Raw genomic sequence first — 19696 nt, 5'->3', positions numbered from 1 at the left:
ACAGGAGTCTCTTTAGCCCTGTTCAAATTCTCTTGTGCTGTAGTGGGGGAGAACTGTCTAGAAACACTGGTGTGTTAGTGTGTCTTGCTGTGGTATGCTTTTTTAATATCTGTGGTTTATCTAGTAGTTGATAGACCAGAATAGTGTTTAAGCAAATCTTTCTCTTAAGTATAGCTAGTTTGGAACTTTTTTAGACAAAGCAGGTTTCATTAAATATGCTAACTCCTCAAGATCCCTTCCTTTGGATGTGGAGGAATGACAGGATGGTAGTTTGATGTCCTCATCAGCAAAGACAATTTAATTCCCTAGGTTAATGACTATGCTGAGTTGAGCATTGCCTTCAAACTGCCTGGGATTAATTTCTGAAGTGCAACGGGAAACTGAGACTTCAGGCTGTTCTTTCTAGGACAAAAAACTAGCTTGCTCTTCGCATCTATTTTTTGTGAAGAGTCCCATATTACACAAAGAGTGTCACAAGCATGGAGCTCCTTGGAAACTTACAAGCAGTCTCAGATCAGGATTCTCCCTCTTGGTTGTCAGGCCATCAGTGTAAATGATACAGGGAAATCCCTGGTTACTTCAGAGTACTTACTGGCTTGCTCAGAAGCACTTTACTGGTTGTAATCTGAAAATAAGGTAGTCAGCAGTTCTCACAACTTTAGACTCTTCAGTCTGAGAAACTGTTTTTATGGTGTTCTCATTCACACTTCTTGGGTAGCTCTCTACCATCTGAAATCTATGTGACAGAAATATTCAGCATACTGCCTGAAAGTAAGTCCATTGTTATCAAAGAAAGGCAATACACAAGAGAAGCTCTTTGGCTCCAATACTCAGTGAAACCTGATGTGAAGCTTGGTGACAGAGTCATTGCAAAGCCATTTTGTTTTCAGGGTTTAAAATGCCATTCACAGCTTTTTGATTCTCAGGTCATCGTAGAGCTCAACACTGACATCATATAGAAGCTGTGCATCATCACCCTTCCCCTGTGTCACTGAAGGTTCAGTGCATCAGCTTTTACTGCAAACACTGTCTCTCCTTTGCATGGTTGTATGGGCTCTTACCCTTCAGAGGCAGTGTTGGGGAGTCTTGCCAGTGCTTTCTAGCTCTGGTAACAATTGGTTTGTTCTAGTTGTCGGTTCAACTGGAATGTTTTTTGGCCAGCATTCCTGTCCCTGTGCTGAAAAATTGTGTTTGTATTTGTTTCCTTTCAGCTTTCCTGGACCCAGCCATGGGTCTAGCAGCCATGCTAGTAAAGCAGTTGAGAACTGTAGGTTCAGTCCTTGTGTATCCTTTTATGTTTTTTTTGACCCTGTGCGAATAAATAAAATGTTTAGGGATTTGGGATTCTGCTTGTGTTACTGTCCGGATCTAACTAAGAACAGCCTGGTATAGATTACCATTTTACAGATGATCATAAATCCAGGAGAAAATAGTAAATGAAAATAATTATCAGAACAACAGAAACTGTTCTAATGAAACTGGAAGCAAAGTTCAAAGTGCCTAATGCACTGGAGTGGATGGACTGCTCTTTCAGTTCTTTCATATTGAGACAATTGTAATTTAAAATTATAAGTCCGCTGGTGAGGCATTTTAACAAGCCTGTTAGGCTAACCTATGCCTGTGTGTTTTATTGGACCAGCTAATACATTTAGAGAGTGGGAATTTTCAAGCACAGCTGTCCTTACTCAGGCTTCAGTAGTACTCCAGAAAATTATTAAAGGAAAGAATAATTACAAACATTGAATTAAATGGAATGAGAGTTATCATAAGGGTTCTAAAGAGAGATTATGCCAAACTAACCTATCATCTGCTGTCTGAGCTGTTAGAAGACTATTAGTAGGGTACCCCAAATCAAGCTTTGGGATTGTTATTCCTTAATGCTGCTCTTTTTAGAGTAGATGTATGCAAATTAAATGTTACGATCACATTATCTGTTAAGTTTGTCAGTTGGAGAGGTATTAGACCATAGCATAACTGTAACTTCTCCCTCATAATTTGGTTCCTGTCAGAATGAAACCTATTAGGTTTATGAGAAACCAGATGGGGGACAGATGAAATGGTACTGGTTGATGTTGTGGTCTGAATGGATCCGTGTGAACAAAACAACGTTAGCAAGAATTTTTATGTTGTCTTTTCTTTCAAGACCAACTTCATAGCTGAAAAGAAAAGCATGCCATTAGGCATTCTACTGTGGAACCCGTGGTGATCTCTGTAGGATCTTAACAGGGCTCAAAAGAGCTTAGGACAGCTGCTTTGAAGCTTCTCTGGTACATGTGCACTCAAGTTTCTTAGACTGTTGCTGTGGTGAAATTTGTAGAATGAACTTCTGTAGTTGACACTAACCAGTTGTAACTGACAGGATGAAATATCCAGATACCTTTTTACAAGGTTGCATGTCTGTAGTACTTTGTCTCCACCCTCTGCCAGTGAGGTTTCCAAAAAGACTCTGTTAGAAGCTGATTAGGCCCTTCAAAAAGCCATCAACCTTTTGTTTGTCACTCTGAGCAGTGCTTTCTCTGAGGAGTTCTGTGTTTTAAATTACCGTCTTGTTTTATTTAATATTAGTATCACAGAATTGCAGAATGGAGGAGGTCAGCTGGAACCTCTGGAGATTATCTAGCCCGACCATCTTGCTCAAAGAGTGTCAGCTACAGCAGGCTGCCCAGGACTGGTTCCAGTTGAGTTTTGAATGTCTCCAAGGATCGAGACTCCACAACCTCACTGTGCAATTGTCTCCAGTGTTTGACCAACCTCACAGTAAAAAATTGTTTTCCTGTGTTTCAATCTGTGCCCATTGCCTCTTGACCTGCCACTGGACACCACTGAGAAGAGTCTGTCTCCCTCTTCTGTATCCCTCCCATAAGGTATTTATATACACTGATAACAGCGCCCCTGAGCCTTCTCTTCTCTGGGCTGAACACAGCTTCTTGTGTAGGAGATACTCCAGTCCCTTCATGAACTTTGTGGCCCTTTGCTCGACTCACTCCACTATGTCCATGTCTTTCTGTACCATTAACTTTCTAATGTTCAAGTAGGATAGTATATAGTTTTGATTGCTTGCCTATACAGTATTTTCAGTATTTGCAGGTGCACATATGAACTTCTAACAAAGCTGCTCTCCTTAATATCGGCTCCAGTCCTTAACAGAATTCACTGTATTTAATAGGAACAAAAATTGCACTTTTTTTTTCCATTTAACCTTCTTTGTAAATGAGAAAGGGAAACATAAACATACATGCACTCTCTTCTTGATTGCTGACACTCCCTTTTCTTTTTCCTGTATTTTCCTTTGCTGTTTAAGTCCTTCAAGACAGCCTTTGAGCTACTTGCTCTCATAGACAGAGAAGCCTGCTCTGGGTTGTATATTTGGAGGAAGATTACTGGCTTAGTAATTAATCCCCACTGATTGATATGCAGAACTTTAAATGAAGATACAAACTTTTATACTAAACCTTATGTACAACTTTTAGTGTCCGTTGTAATTTTAAGAGAATTTGTTTCAGTTTTGTATATTGAATTTTAAAAATTGGTAATTTCTTCTTGTTTTCTTTGAAAGGCTGAACAGCTGGTTGGCCTCATTTCTGCATGACTGAACTGCTGGTTGTAACTGATTAGACACTTAATACTGTGTTAGAGTATGTTTTAATGCTGTTGAACTAGCTGCTACAGAACTTCTCTGGTAATTTTTTAGTTAGCTCCTGTCTAGCTTGCATCTTAAGTAGGTACTTCAAAAGTAGAATTCAGCATACTTCAAAAGTAGAATTCAGCATGCATTTAAAATCTATTTTTCTGGAAATAGGATCGATTGTAATAATCTTCTAGTGCACATAAAACATTCAAGCATCAATTTTTTTATTAGAATAGTGATTTAAATCTCATGAACTGGAGTTGGTAGGTTCCTCTATAAATTAGATAGGTCTGTTTTAAAATTTTCCTTTTCAATTCTGAAAAAAAACCCAGCCTACATTCGTGTGCAAAGAGTTAGAATTTTCAAAATGAATATAGCACTGCTTAAATTTTTCTTCCACTTACTGATAATTCTGCATTGACTGCAGTAGTCAGGAATTTCAAGCTAACCCCAATAGAATCTAACGATCTAAACCTTTTTTCCTTGCCCTGTTTTCTTCTTCCATAATGTTCCTTGCTCCCATCTAGAAGACAGTAGACTTTAAAAGAACAGATTAAATGAAAGATGAAGCTAATTTAGAAGTTTCTGACCATCAGCTATTTCAGGAGACGAAAATTCTGTGCAAAGAAGCCTGAAATTGTCATTGCCATGATCTATGTGTGTGTTAGAAGTGAAAACCCCATCAAACTCTAGTCTCAAATTAATGCCAAAATATCCCTGAACACGGTCCAGTTCAGGCCTGAGAACAGTGTGTCCAGGGCACAATCAATAATGCTAATAATAACAAGAATAAACAAGAAGAAAGTCACTCAGTGCTGTAAATTTCAGTACTTTACTACTAATCAGCACTGAATAAGTGCCTCTTTCTGAATTGCTGTTACTTCATTGCTAGAATATTTGTTTTATGCTTTCAAGACTGCTTAGGCTGAACAACTGTTCTCTGAACCTATTAGATTTTAGTTTCCATTAGTTCCTTGAATTCAGTATACTGTCTCTTGGAAAGTGAGAATAGAGGAATACTTTGTATTCAGAAGGATGCAAAAAAGTTTTTGTTTGATCTGTCTTGGTAACAGTGTGGGGACATGTATGGTATCTCAAATGTTTCAAAACACACACAGTGTGAAAGCTGGGCCTGGCTCCAAAGAGAGAGTTGTTTCTTCCTTCTCTAGTGGCATGTCCATTAGGTGCAGATTCATTTCCAGAAGGCTCTGAAATGCCTCACTCCGAAAATGCCTGTTATGCTCTCCTCCTTGATTCCTTTGGCCATCAGCCTCTGCCCCTTTGATGGTTGGGTTTTTTTTTTCTTCCTTGGAGACTCAGGCATGTATGTTACTATGCTATTAATCAGTAGTTCTTGTTTGGGAAGGTATGGAGCATGTTGCCTGTGGCTTGGGGGTCCATCCAAAACTGCCTTCTTTCCTTGTTGAGCTGGGGTCTTAAGAGTGTTGCAGAAGTGCACTCTGCCTTGCTCTGCTGCACCCAGACACCTCGAGTGAGTTCCCAGCCAGGCCGAGTTTAGTTCTCCCTGCATCCTTCTGGGAGGAGATTATGCCTTGGAGTGCGCACTTACTCTGTATTGCTGGGGGTCTCCTTACTCCCACGTGATCCAGCCAGACCTGTGTTTGCCTGTGGACAGGCAGGGTACAGGAAGGTGGGAAGAGGATTTTTGGCAGAAGGGAACCAGGCCAGCAGCCTGGGCTCTAGGAAGGGTCTGGAGGCAGCAGGAAGCCCATCTGAAGCAGCACTGAAGACAAGAAGGTGCAACTACGTTTGGAGTGGAGCCTGAGGAATGTGGGTTGGGAAAAAGAGATGTGCTAGGTTTTGTATTGTATAAACATTTTATGAAGTGTTTAATGGGTATTTGCCTGTTACAAAGAAGGGCTAAAGTATGTGAGGCTGTGTTAAAAATAGCATAGAATTTCAGTCCACTTCAGGTGCTCCAACTTTTCATAATTTGACTCAAAGTGTGTGTTTTTCTCTGAGATTTACAAACTTTTCTTCTGTTTTCTAACCATCTGCAATTCCTACTTCTCATCTTTGAGGTAGGCCTGCATTCCAGTTCTTGCAGTATTGTTGCAGTTTTTGTAGGTGTACTTCAGTTAGCCTGTGCACAGTTCATTTGTGTACTGGTAATTTAAGGTACAAACTTGATAGGATTAAGACTGTTGCATCTGTGACTGCAGCTCTTGTACTCAGCATGATAGGGGCTGTGCAGCCTTGTCAAGAAGATTACTTCATTCAGCTGTTGCAGTTCGGCCCTGATGTCCCAGAGCTCTGCCTGCACTAGGTTCTGGAGTGTTTACAGGAGGTCCTGCTCAAAGTGAACTCAGTGGTGCCAACAATGTGGCTATTCTTTGGCACCTAACCTAGCGAATGTATTTTTTTTTACTACCAAACCCAGTAATGTTTGGGTTTCTCTAGGTTGTAAAATAGGCATAGTCTGAATGAAAAGAGAAATTCAGTTTTGCTCGTTTGTCACTGAACAGAATGGTTATGCTGAAAGTTGCAGGCAATTATTATCTGAAACACGCTAGATTTGTCCAGTGTCAAATTAAAGTTCTTCTCTGTATGGCTATATGTAATTTTATTATTAGCTGGTTGCATTTGTGTTAACATTGGATGGTGTTGGCTGTAAATTAAATTAAAAAACCCCCACAAACAGGTAATCTTGTTCTTCAGGTTGAACTCCCACCTCCTGATCTTGGCCCAAGCTCTGCACTAAATCAGACACTTAACTTGCTACGGGAGGTTCTAGCATCTCATGACTCATCTGTTGTTCCACTGGATGCCCGTCAAGCTGATTTTGTGCAGGTATAAGAATGTTTGACAGCTCAGAAGAGGAGGGGGGGGGGAAGTATGTGTAAGTTAGTCTCGGTACACAAAAGATGGGTGAAACATTAGTCTTTTTGTCCGGTCCCATTTTGGAGCTTCCCACCAAACCCGAGTTTGTAATGTGAATAAGAGAGTGACTAACAAAGTGGGTAATTACAGTACAGTATGGAGTGCTATCTTAATGCAGTATCTAGATTCTGTTATCCAATTACTACTCCATTAAGTAAATACACCCTCAAGATTGCACAATTGCCAATTATCTAATCTGGGTTACTCTTCCTCCTGCTAGGTTGGAATCTGTTCTTCTCAGGTTTTTGTACTTTCCCCATCACTATGGTAGCTGATCACCTGCTGACAAATCCAGTAGAAAGCTGCTTTCACAGTTGGAAACTCTCATTTCTCTTTATTCTGCTTTGGGGAATAAATACGTGATAGAGACAGAATGAGCTTAGAAGCCTCGTGTGACATGATTTCCTCCCTCCCCTCCCCTCCCTGTTTTCTATGTGTTTGCTATTTTAGGTTCTGTCTTGTGTGCTAGATCCATTGTTACAGATGTGCACTATGTCTGCTAGTAATTTGGGCACAGCTGATATGGCAACCTTCATGGTAAATTCGCTTTATATGATGAAGACTACTTTGGCTCTCTTTGAATTCACTGACAAGCGTCTAGAAATGTTACAGTTTCAGGTAAGCTTTAACAGCCCCAAAAGAAAATTAACTTACTACTGATTTTTGAAGACTATAAGTTGTAATGTGAATGTATTTATCTTTGATAATGTTGGCTTTGGGTCAATTCTAAATCAGGGAAATGGGATAAGAGGGCTTCTTATCAGAGACCATAAGCAAATAGTAGGTATCAGAGCTTATGGTACATAGCATCTTTCATTTTTAACAAACAGAAAAATGTTTAGAAGATTTGGTTTGGTTTGGTTTAATTGCAGATAAACCTTTATCAGTGAACATTTTCGTTATCCTAATCATTCTAATATTTATCTGCAAACTGTGTGAGAAGTAAATGGGAGTTGAAAGCTCAAACAATCAAATGGCTGACTTTATTCCATCACAGAGTTAATACTAGATCATCATCTAGAATATAGTATAGCTGAAGTTACTACTTTAGTCCTTCTTTCTACCTTTCTTTTCTCATTTGTTTGGTTTCACCTAACGTGCCAAGATAGTAGTTCATATGTGGTACCATTTTGAAACGGAAACGCAGTTTTTAAACCATTGACTTGGGGAAACAGGTGCTGCCCATTTATAGTTTTGCTACATGAACATCTCTGCAGTATGTCTCAGGAGAAGTTTTGGAGCTGGGGAGGGGCTTGGAAAAAAGTCTCAACTTCTTATTTGAAAGCATCAGTAAAGATTGGCTGTGAGCCATTTTTCACTTTCTACTCCTAATTAGAATTTCTAGCACCTTTTAGCTCTGAAACAAACAAACAGACAACCCTACCAAACTGTCTGGGGCATTTCTAATTTCCATTATCAGAGTTTCTTTTTCACAGTAAATGTTGCAATTGATTTATTCTTCAGAGAAGCAGTAGAACTGAAGGTTATGCATTTAATACCATTTACTTTCTTCAAACATTTTACAAATACAGGAACAGACTGAAAAAATATCTTTAAGATTATACATAAGTAGGTTATTAAAGTGGAGCTGGAATGGCATATTTAATAAGAGAAACATTTTTCACAGAAAAAAGAACTCTCTAAGACAGATAAAATCTCCAAATTGAAATATTAAGATTTCCCTCCTGATTTAAAAAGAAAAATGCATTTTTCTAAACAATTTTAGGAAGTAAAAAGGTGAACTCTTAAAATATCAGACATGGAAGTCTTACAGTTTACTAGAGTTTGATGTATTATAAATTTTTTCTTTTCTTTAGGATTGGAAGAAAAAGAAGTGAAATGTGGGGTAGTTATCTGTAAAAATGGAGTCATAGTGTATATATACCCAAATACCTTTCCAAGACTACTCAAACTAAAAAATGATTGCTGCTGCTGTGACTGGATTTATTGATTAGGTTTCTCTGCAAAGTCAAGATTATGCTAAGAATGTAAAATACCTTTATGACTTTTTTCATATGAAGATAACTAAAGCAAAATTGATAGCTGTAATTTCATTGTCTATTGTTCTTTCAGTTAATTTTTTCATACATGTTTATCAGTATTGAATTTAAAATCATTACTGATTATGATTTAGTTTCAGTTTTATTTTCCTTGTGACTGTCTCTTTTTTATTATAAAACTGCTGTGCTATTGTCAATATTTTTAATAAGAGTTGGATGATTTTTATCACATATTTTCAAAGAACTATAGCAAAATAAAATGATACAGCATTTTTTAAGATTAGAGCTTTGGTATTCTTAATTTTTGTTGCTGTTGAATTTACAAATACAAAAAAAATAGGTTCTTCTGTTAGTCAGACATGAAAGAATTATCTATATTTTTATTATTGGCTCCTTGTAATATGGAAGATGTAAATGGATAAAATAATTATGCTGTATGTATTTGTGGTTTTTTCCTTGTTTGTTGATCACTCTCCTTCTTATTTGTGTTTTTTCTTCTTATTTGTGTTTCTAGACCTTTTAACCTCAGAGCTTGTACTATTTAATATTCTCATGCACATTTTATTAATACCTTATGCTTAAAATTTCAGATTGAAGCTCATTTAGATACACTTATAAATGAACAAGCTTCCTACGTGTTAACAAGAGCTGGTCTAAGTTACATATATAACTCTCTGCAGCAACACAAACCGGAACAGGTAAGCTTATGTGTTGAGGAGGTACTGCATACTTGCCAACTAGAAGAATTTTGGCACTAATATTTTTGCAAATTAAGCTTCCTCTGAAAGCAAAAGCTCAGTACTATCTGTTGATTTTTCCCATGGAACCAGGACTATTAGACAAAGGCATCTTGCAACTACAGATTTTCCCTACCCTGTATAATCAGCAAGGCTAGCAGGTTTGGTATGCAACAGTCCTTCTGTGCAGCTTATCTGTGTACCATCGACAGGCTCCGCACACCACAGACATCCTGTACGTTCTCAGCATAACTGTATAGGTAGTTTAATATGCCTCAGAAGGTGTCAGCGTCAAGCTGGCTTTGAACCACAAATACTGAGCATGTATACTACTTCCATGACACCTAGAACATATTGGACCTACTGTGCATGTAGCATTCAGGTTTCTTCTGTTGCATGCTATAGCAGCATACATGGAGTGGATAGATACCCTGCATGCATTAGATAATTACTGCTTTTTTTCTTCTGTGAAAAATTGGCAGTTAAGTTTAGTAGTAATTTGAAAAAATTCCTTCTTTTGACCTTATTCATTGCTCTAGCTATTCTAACACCAAGACAGTGAGATTCTACAAGTGAAAACTTGAGATTTCTTAGAGTGAGCTGAAAACTGGAACTCAGAGCTTACACTTATCCTTTCTTGTGAACCACAGTTGTTACGTGATAGGTGTTAATACAGCCCCTCTTCCCTTCAGCTGTCCCTATGTCCTTTTGTGAAGGTGAAGAACAGTGTTTTCTGAAGAAAGCAGAACTCTGTTGGAGAGCTTTGTGTTGTTTCTTCAGCCAATAATTTTGCATAAAGTGCCCAAACTCAACAGATTTTTATGTATAAAGATGAACAAATAAATGTATAAATAATCTAATTAATAACTCAGCTTGGTTTCCTATTCATGAGCCTATCTCCTGTTCTAAAAACAATTTCAAATCGACCAGGGCAGCTTGTTAATGGAATGTAGCAATTTTCATTTACATCTGTCTAGCAGCCTGGCCACAGAGGTGACATCATCACAGGATTTGCTAGGGAGTTAGGCAGCATGTACACATTGTAATGCCATACCAGCACAGAAGATGTACTGGGAAGCAGGCTTGAATTCTGCACGGTCCCAGAAAAGATGAATAGAGGGAAGTTGTCCCCTGTAATTCTGGAACACCAAGGGGATGTGGCCAGTTTGCAGTTCAATTCTTATCCTAGACCTTGTGGAAGGCTTTTCTGGGGGTTTATCATTTAATGGTGAAGAAGGAAGAAAAGGACTTGAAAGGATGTACTACGAACTCAGTATTCTGAGTTTTTAATTTAAGAGAGCGGTAGAATACAAATGAACTGTTACAGCATTTCAGTATTGATATAGTGATTCAGTTTCCAAATGTTTAAGATCCTGTAGCAGGACCAAATAACAATTTAGTACTGAACTGATTGTAGAATTTATTATTTCTTACCTTTTTCCATATACTAGTATGACCTTTTTGCACCTTCCCCCTTTGACTACTGATTCTTAGGGTCCTCTTTCAAATTTGCCAAGTATGGATTCTGTGTCCCTGAAGGTTGCAATGGTAAGCATTTTACAATTTCATATTAAGGTGGTGGTGCTGTGACATGGGAAGGAATACTATTAATTATGTGATGTAGTAGATATTCATCTAACCAGTCATACTCTATAAGAATAGCTAAATTACATGTCTGGGAATACTTTCTTCGTTTGTAGTAATTTGACCACTTGAAGTAATAAATACATACATTATTTATGAATGGGTAGTAATAGAATATTAGTTTCTAAGCCCTGAGAAATAGAACTTTACTTACAAGAGTGCTATCCCATGAGTCATCTTAAATTGCTAAAAGCAAATACTTAGCTCTAATTAGTTTTAATCACCAAAGTCTCTTTTTTGTCTGTATGCTTTGAAATATAGGTTCTGCTATCATTTATAATTTTAGTCCTAAGGCTTTGATTTTATGCAAATAGTTCAGCTAAACTCAGAAGTTAGGTGCTGGGCATATGTCACAGTTGTATATTTAAGTTGAAAGCTACAATATGTCGTGGTTTACCCCCAGCCAGCAACTAAGCACCACACAGCCGCTCACTCACTCCCCCTGCCTCGGGATTGGGGAGAGAATCGGAAGGGTAAAAGTGAGAAAACTCATGGCCTAAGATAAAGACAGTTTAACAGGTAAAGCAAAAGCCGTGCACACAAGCAAAGCAAAACAAGGAATTCATTCCCCACTTCCCATGGGCAGGCAGGTGTTCAGCCATCTCCAGGAAAGCAGGGCTCCGTCACGCAGGATGGTGACTTGGGAAGACACATGCCATAACTCTGAACATTCCCCCCTTCCTCCTCCTTCCCCCAGCTTTACATGCTGAGCATGACATTGTATGGTCTGGGATATCCCTTGGGTCAGCTGGGGTCAGCTGTCCCGGCTGTGTCCCCTCCCAACTCCTTGTGCCCCCCAGCCTGCTCGCTGGTGGGGTGGGGTGAGAAGCAGAAAAGGCTTTGACTCTGTGTAAGCACTGCTCAGCAATAACAAAAATTAAAATTTTGGTGACAGAGGTGCTGAAGTTAGCCATTTGGTTTGGACTATTAAGTTCTGCCTTAAACATTTGTACAGTATGTTAGGCTCCATCTTAAATATATAAAAAGAGAAATGTTTATCAAATAAGAAGGTGCTGTTTTAATGTAATCACTTTTCAGAGATCTGTGTTTTTACCTATTTTCATCTAACAGCAAGTTTTTAATATGTTGATCTCATATTCTTTTTCCCTGCCCCCCACCCCTAGGCTCAGTTTGATCGCTATCTCTCTGCTCCAGATAGTCTGTTAATGTCCCAGCTAAATTTCCTTCTGAGCGCCACTGTGAAGTAAGTATCTTGCCTTTGAATTTCTATTATGCCTGCATAATGATCAGAAAGATGAATTTGATTAGGTTTTAGTGGATCATTATGAGAATTCAAGTTATCAGCTGTGATCATGTTTGCATTGTCCTTCAGGTCACAATTCAGTTTTGTTCTGACTCTCCTCTTTTTGAACAAGCAGTGAGGAATATGTAATTCTGTAACTTTCTGAAGTAGTTACTCCTGATTTAACGGACACCATCAAAATTAATTACATTCATCTATTTTGAACATGTTCCACTGTGCTGGCAGTTTTTTGTCAACTTAGTTGCAAATTGTTTTAGAACTATTTTGTAAGCATTCCAAAGACAGATGAAATAGGTAATTCTCCACTCAAGATTTCTTTTATCCCCACTGCTCCGTCAGGTCTAGAATTTTCAACTTTGTTGTCTTCTGCTGTAGAATATTGGCATTCTGTCTCATTGAATATTGTGCTGAGATTACTTTACTTTTCACCTAATGCATTTTTTTTTAGTGATGTCTTCTTTGAAGTGTGGAAGCACGAACTTTATTATTTATCTCTTGTCTTGTTTTTTGAATATAACTGAACCCTAAGGCTAGAGAAAGTGCCACGAATTTCTTCCCAATTAAATGTGAGCCATATGAAGACATTTTGTAATACTTAAACTCAGAGAATTATATGCTGCGCTGATCAAAAACTTTTCTTGACATTATTTTTCACACTGTTGCGAAGAATGCAGGTTATGGAATATACCAGAAATTGAGACTAGCACATCACATTTTATGTGATGCAACAATATTTGGAGTCTCATTACTAGTACCTGTCCTTAGTGGGATTGTATTACAGCATCTTGCAATTAAAAAATGACATACGTCAAGGGAAAAGTATTTATTGTTGGGAACTTATTAGAATAGAATAGAATAGTTCAGTTGGAAGGGACCTACAATGATCAGCTAGTCCAGCTGCCAGGTTCTCCTGCTGTATTGCTCAGGTTCTCCTCACTCAAAGACTTCCAGTTTCCTGCCATACACGTGGTCTGTGGCTTGGCGTGGGGGATGTTGGTGCTTGTCGGTACTTTGCTGGGTCTCTCTGCTAGGGTTACGATTCCAACAGCTCAGCCAGCAGAGCTAACCCTGTTGTTCAAGAGCTGTTCTGCTCCAGTACAGATCAAACACGGTAGCTTGAGCAGTAATATCAGTGAAGCATTGCAACTTTTGCTTCTAGGTTTCAAGCTGTTAAACCTGTATTTTAGCTCTTGCTCTTTTTTTTTTAATGTAGGTCTATTTAAAAATCATAATAACATTAAATGTATTTTGAAAGCCTCAATTTTTCACTGCTAACACAGAAGCAATTTTTCAGAGGTAGACTTTATGCTACCATAAAGACTCAGGCACAGTGAAATTACTCTGACTTAATCGTTTCTTCTGTTAGATGAACCAAGATAAACCAGTCATGTACGCATTCTTAGCCTTAGCCCATTGATAAGCTTTTTAAACCTTAGTGAAATTTAAGCCAAATTCATGTTATCTTGCAACAGTGGGCAGCTGAGAGGTGAGCCTGTGTGAGGATGATTGCTATAGCTGGTACAGCTCAGCTAATATGCAGGAGTTTATTAACCTGCTGTAACTCAATGCTGTAGGTCAGGTTCTGCTCTGAATTAAAAAAAAAAGTCTGTTAGCCCGTTAGCCTTCAAACATGTAGCTTTAAACACAAGCAATCCTTCTGAAGTTAAGACACGTATTTACAGAGATACATGCTTGTAGAATCAGGGACTTAGTAGTCAGTATTTTCTGTAGTAAATAAACCTTCAAAATAAAAAAGTTTCTCAAGATTCAAGCAAAACATTTGAGTGCTATAATTTTAATCTCTGGCTATAGTAGTTGAAATTTTTGAGTTAGTTTTGCAGACGTTTGTTGTCACTTTTGAAGACGTCTTCCTTGAAATCACATAATTGTGATCCACCCTTCCAGCGGTTAAGCTGGAACCCAAGAGCTCCTTGGTTCTCAAAATCAGACCACATGCTTTTGATAAGGGACCAGTGTATTATATATTCATTGGCAATATCATTTAAGCTTTATAACTATGAAGAGCATTCCTTTCAACATTTCCCAGTGCATGCTCTTGTCTTTCAAATTCCTTTGCTCATTTAAAAAGTTTTAAGCTATTTATTTATGTGTTGTTGGTCTTGAAAAGCTCTTTCATTTGTGTTGGGTCACAGAAACTGAATGCTGGCATTACTATTTTTAGAAAGTGCTGCCATTTGTGTTAGTGATAAAATGTATCACGTTGTTATGGCAACTGAAATCCTAATGTTCTGATTAATGACACTGACGTGATGGAAAGACTCATTTGATGCTGTTCAATCCTCTGGAATATTGTAATGAACTTTTTCTTTTAATTTAATATTATTTGGTGCAATATAGTTGATTTTATACAAATTCTGTGTGCAATACTTTCTTAAAAGATTGTCATGTTACAGTAGCTTAGTGATCCCAGACTGTGTTCAGAGACAGCTGGTTTTTACCTGAACACCTTGAATATATGTCCCTTACAATAGTGTTTCTAAATTTTCTATTATAAGGCCAGTCTGTTTTTCAGGTACGCTAAGTAATCTACTGATCCTGTATTGAAAAACTGGATACTTTGCATCAGAATAAAATGCAGGTTTTGTGTCTTACTCTTCTTTCTCATAGCTTCCGTTTATTCATATTGCCTGAAAAGACAAAGTTCTACGCACTTGGTCTTTGAGATTTCTTTAACTTTTCAGTTCCCAACAGCTGGTGAATTCCACCCTGATTTTAGTGGATGCAGCTTTCGTGTCTTTATTCCTTGGCAGCGTATTATATCAGGACTGAATCTGGATTCATGGTTACCTTGGTTTCCTCAGCTTCTCCTGGTGTTCCACTTGCATGGGTTTGGCTGTAAAATAGTTTTAACTACTATTTCTGATAGATAAAAATGCATGTGCAACTGTAAACACATCACCATGGTGATTAAAGTAAACCGATTCAATGGGCAATGTAAAGTAAAAATATTGTTTTTTATAATAAATAAAAAAAAAATCTTAAACTTTCTTAAATCTTAAACTTTCCAGTTAAATTTAGCATCCAATCTCTGTGCATTGTTATTCATTTAGATCTAGAAGAATAACAGGATACAGACTTCATAGCATTGTTGGTAAAAGGCTGTAGCAGGTTTTAAATTTCTGACCACTATCACTTTCAGCTCTTCCTTTTTGACCGATTATGGAATCAGGTGCTGTCAAGATAAAGCAAATAGAATATATTTGCTGATAGATGAAATGTGTGTATTTGCAAAGGACAGTGAGAAGCCACGGGAGGTAGAAGGTAGATCACTAAGATTATCAGTCTTTCAAAATATGCAGCGGAGTGCAGGCAAAAACCTCATATATGCAAATTAAGTCCTTCTATTTTTTTTATGATTGCAGAAATAAAGAAGCTAATTACTTGGTTATTAGGATCATATATGTGAGTTTATGTTTGATACAAAGAGATGAAGAAGCCTGCCTTTGTTTTAAAACTTGAAGCTGTTTTCGCAGTTGAAGTAAAAGGGCTTTTTAATGTAACTGACACTCATTTTTAACGTGCATTTTTAGCATATATCTTCAATTCCTTGTATGTAGCACAGTTATATTCCCCGTGATTTGCAAATTATCTTTTTGTTCTGTCTTTTAGAGAGCAGATAATAAAACAGTCAACAGAACTGGTCTGCAGAGCTTACAGTGAGTTATATGCAGCTGTGATGGATCCTTCAAATGAATATAAGGATCCAGAAACCATACTACACAGATCTCCTCATCAAGTTCAGGCACTCCTTTCATAGTCTTGTTTCCCCCAGATTTATCAGAATCCATAATTATGTATTTGTTGAGTATTTGCATCAAGTTATTTTTCTGTTTTGAATTTTGATGTGTAACTGTATAGTTAAAATATGTAGGAATGCGATTTTGTTTAATCTGCTTGGCAGAAGTTTAGTCTTTCCTGTGTCTTTGAATACCTTCTATAGGCCAGAAAATAGAATATAGATTAAAAATTATTTTAATGTATTCCTCTAATGGAAATGGACCTTGACAATATGCAATCTCTTCGAAAAAGGGAGTAAAGGAGAAAGAAGCTTTTTCCTTGCTGTACATAATCCTTTCAACTAGAGATTGAACCAGTGTCTCTTACGACCTCACCAGTATTTTTATTTGCTCTTTTCCCTGTTCTTTCACTCTTTTTCTCAGCCTATCATCAGTAAATGGTAATAACTGTAATTTTAATACAACTGATATACTTTGAATGTCTCAAGTCCACCGCTTTTACAGCTTATAAATTATTTCGGAATATTTGATGCTGTTTTTCAAATCCCATTGATTAAATCTTGGGGGCAAAATTTGTGTGGGTTTTTGGAATTCATTGTTGTTGTTGCTAGTTCTGGTATTTTCTGTAAGAAAAAGAAGTATTTGAACTACATGCATGTACATAACCTGGAACTTAATGCTTTAAATTATTTGTATAATTTTGTTTTACTGGAAGGACTTTGTTTTAGTGCAGTCATTCTGTAGGAATCCTTGTATCAGTTGAAACTTGCAGATCTCTTAAGGCTGGGACCAATAACAATGTAGGTTAAGAAAATGGTTTGCACAGCGGTATGGCCATTCCTCCTTCACATGTACGTGTTTTTTGCTTTGCTTTTTTTTAAATATAGAAAAAGTCCATCTGCTCTACTACAAGCATTCATTCAGTTAATAATCCACCAAGAGATTTTTGTGGTTTATGTGTCTGCAGCGGTGCTCCTAAAAATTATGGTTAAGTTCACCTGTGGCAGCCACAGGTTGTTCTGGGAATTACGTGGGGGAGCCAGGGTGTGTAGTAGTTCTAGGCTGATGTGTAGAAAGCCACGAGTGAAAGTTTCATTTCTTTCCTCCTTCAGTGCAAAGCTGAACCTGCTCTGTGCAGAAACCCTACTTATATAGAGAGTTATGATTCAGGAGACCTTTGCTTCCAGTAAAAGAGGAAAATAGATAAGTAGTTCACTTGTTCTCTGTTGGGCCTTACGATAATTTTCTGCAGATTCCTTAAGTGTATTCTTTTAGGAAAGCCTTGTTATAGAGAAACCTTCAGGAAACAAAACGTTAGTAAAAGGAATTCAGGGTGGTTTGGGATTAGGTTTTTTGTTTGTTTTGTTTTAAAGGATAATTTAAGCTGTTTCGTTGGAAGCATTTCACTTTTTTTTTTTTCCCCTCTTTGTTATTGTATGGGTGCCACAGAGTTACTACAGTTGCCTGAGTTTACACTTATATTAGATGTGACTTATTTATATACATCAAGGGGAAGATGAGCAGTCATTCATATTGAATAACTTACATATTTTATTTTTATCAACAATAATATTCCCCATATAAAATATATACTTAGAGGCAGCCAAGTGTGCAGTTTAGAGTATGCTTGCAAAAGAGCAAGAAATAGAGAAGAGCAGCAGCAATACATTTTAGTCTCTTGGAAAACTCATTGCACAAGATATATCCAGTGTGCTCAGAAATCAGCTTCCTTGGTAATACCACAATAAAGCAATAGCTCCTTTTTCAAATGGGCATAATTTGTTGGTATAATAGAAATAGACTGGAAAGTGTAAGTGTCCCTGGAGTTCTTGGATCAGGCGTAAATTCTTCTGTAAATGTGAATGTTAGATTTATTCTGTTTAAAAACTCCAGACCTGTAAGACAAAAAATTCTAGAAGCTTAGAAAAGCTTTAACGGAAAATTATGCTCTTTTACTAGGTAAGACACTTTAAATTACTCAGATTTTGCATTACCATAGTATATATTTAGAAGGCTGTTCATTGTTGTTTAATAACGTTAATTTTGCTTAATATGCCTATAATTATTATCTAATATGTGAAAATTACATCAGTTGTGAAAGGATTATAAATTAGCTAGTTATTAGATTAACATACTCATAAGAGTGAACTTTTTCCTGAAATTACACTCAACCTCAGTCTCCAATAATGAGTCAGTAGTTTGCATGAAGATTAGTAAGAAGTTGCTTCCTACCTTTGAGTCCATGTAGAGACTTATCCATGATTTTATCTTCTCAATAAAAAATGCAAAAGCTATGGAAGTTGTAACTTACAAAAATTAAAGTCAAATTACTGATTTTGGTTTGTGCAGTTAAAGTAAATGACAAAGGGTCACAAATGAGAAAGAATGTCAATAAAAGCATTTGATTTACTGACTGATGTCTTCCATGTTGTTATTTCCTCTTGCTTGCCTTCCTAAGAGGAGGAAGGAAAGGGTGATTAGATTTTGACCTGCCTTTTCTAATTTGACATTTCTGACCCTTTTGTTTTTACAAATTCCCAGGATTTCCACACCAGGAGCCCTGAAGCTGCAGTCCTCTAATTGCTCAGTTAGATGGATGACCCATAAGCGTTGTAGTAAATGAAATAATCCTGGGTGTCAGTACCGGGACCATATTCAGACCAGTTCCTGCAGGTCTGGCTTGAGCATTGCAATGCTTGAAGAGAAGCTCACCTGGCTGGGCTGTTAGTCAGCACTTCTGCTGTTGGTCCTTAAACACTTGACAAGGAGGGGCATGCCTTCACAGAGCGAGTCTGTTATTCTGTGCTGGGCAGCAACATGCTTGGGAAAACTGGGTAAAGTGAGGTGTTTGAGCACTGCCTGTGGTAGGCACCGCTCTCCGCGTTTGACACTCTGACAACACAATTCTGAGAACAGGTGTGTGAAAGGCATCTTTTTGCATCATTGTCCGATGCAAAGAGCACTTCCGTGGGAAGTGGGAGAGCTGGTTTCTGGGCCAAAGGAGTTTGGAATCGACATCTCCCGCCTTCCTGGAGGAGGGGAACCCTTGGCTCTTGTGGAGTATGAGATGGGGCAGCTCTGTTTCTTCTCTTTTTAATTTAGCAGCTGTGCATAATTCAATGCAAAATATGGGAGGCATGAGATAGAATAAGCAAGGAGGAGTTTGGCCCTGTGGCATGTACGTGAGGGATCTCCTGAGGACTCCAAGGTCTAGATCTCCCTCCACTTGTTACTTGGGGACCTTATCTTTGACCTCCAATACGTGAGTCCCTGAAACAGAATCAGGATCCCAGGACTTTATCACCTACAGAATATCCAGCAAACAGCAAGATACAAAGTTGAGTTTGGGTTGGACCCAGGGTGGTTCCTCTGCACTGTTGACAATGCCTCTGTGTTCAGTCTTATGTGTACAATTTTCTCCTCCCCTCTTTATAAATACACACACCACTGTGGAAATAAAATATAAAAGTTGTTTTGATTATAGCGAGCACACAGCAGCCCAGCCACAGTGTTTTTTTGTTTTTTATTATAGGAAAAGAGAAGTGTAAGGAGGTTTGGAAAGGTGATAATACATTTGTTTTGCAATGTTTCAGAGCGCTCCTCCCTATTCTCTGAGATTTACGACTCTAGCCCTGCATTTTGTCTGTTAATAGACTCAGCTGTAATTATTTTTATTAAAGTTTTTGAAATATGTGTTGGAGGAAAATACTTTCAGAACCACTAAACTTTTCCATTCATTTAAAAAACTCTATCTGAATTTTGAT

The 19696-nt window shown here is 37.8% G+C and overlaps 1 protein-coding gene across 1 annotated transcript in view; it reads left to right on the top strand.

Annotated features, from left to right (window-relative positions):
- COG6 (component of oligomeric golgi complex 6) overlaps positions 1–18345 on the top strand; it is a 57794-nt gene extending 39449 nt beyond the window's left edge. The window contains 6 exon segments of the mRNA XM_069802788.1: positions 6308–6439; positions 6980–7147; positions 9120–9227; positions 10761–10814; positions 12035–12114; positions 15805–18345. Coding sequence (XP_069658889.1) covers positions 6308–6439; positions 6980–7147; positions 9120–9227; positions 10761–10814; positions 12035–12114; positions 15805–15952 — 690 coding nt within the window. The 3' untranslated portion in view covers positions 15953–18345.
- Positions 18346–19696: the final 1351 nt, after the last annotated feature.

This window comes from Haliaeetus albicilla, chromosome 15 (genome assembly GCF_947461875.1).
Source record: "Haliaeetus albicilla chromosome 15, bHalAlb1.1, whole genome shotgun sequence".
In the NCBI taxonomy this organism is placed as follows: Eukaryota; Metazoa; Chordata; class Aves; order Accipitriformes; family Accipitridae; genus Haliaeetus; species Haliaeetus albicilla.
Note: the sequence above shows the minus strand (reverse complement) of the source record. Positions and strands in the feature narration are given on the sequence as shown.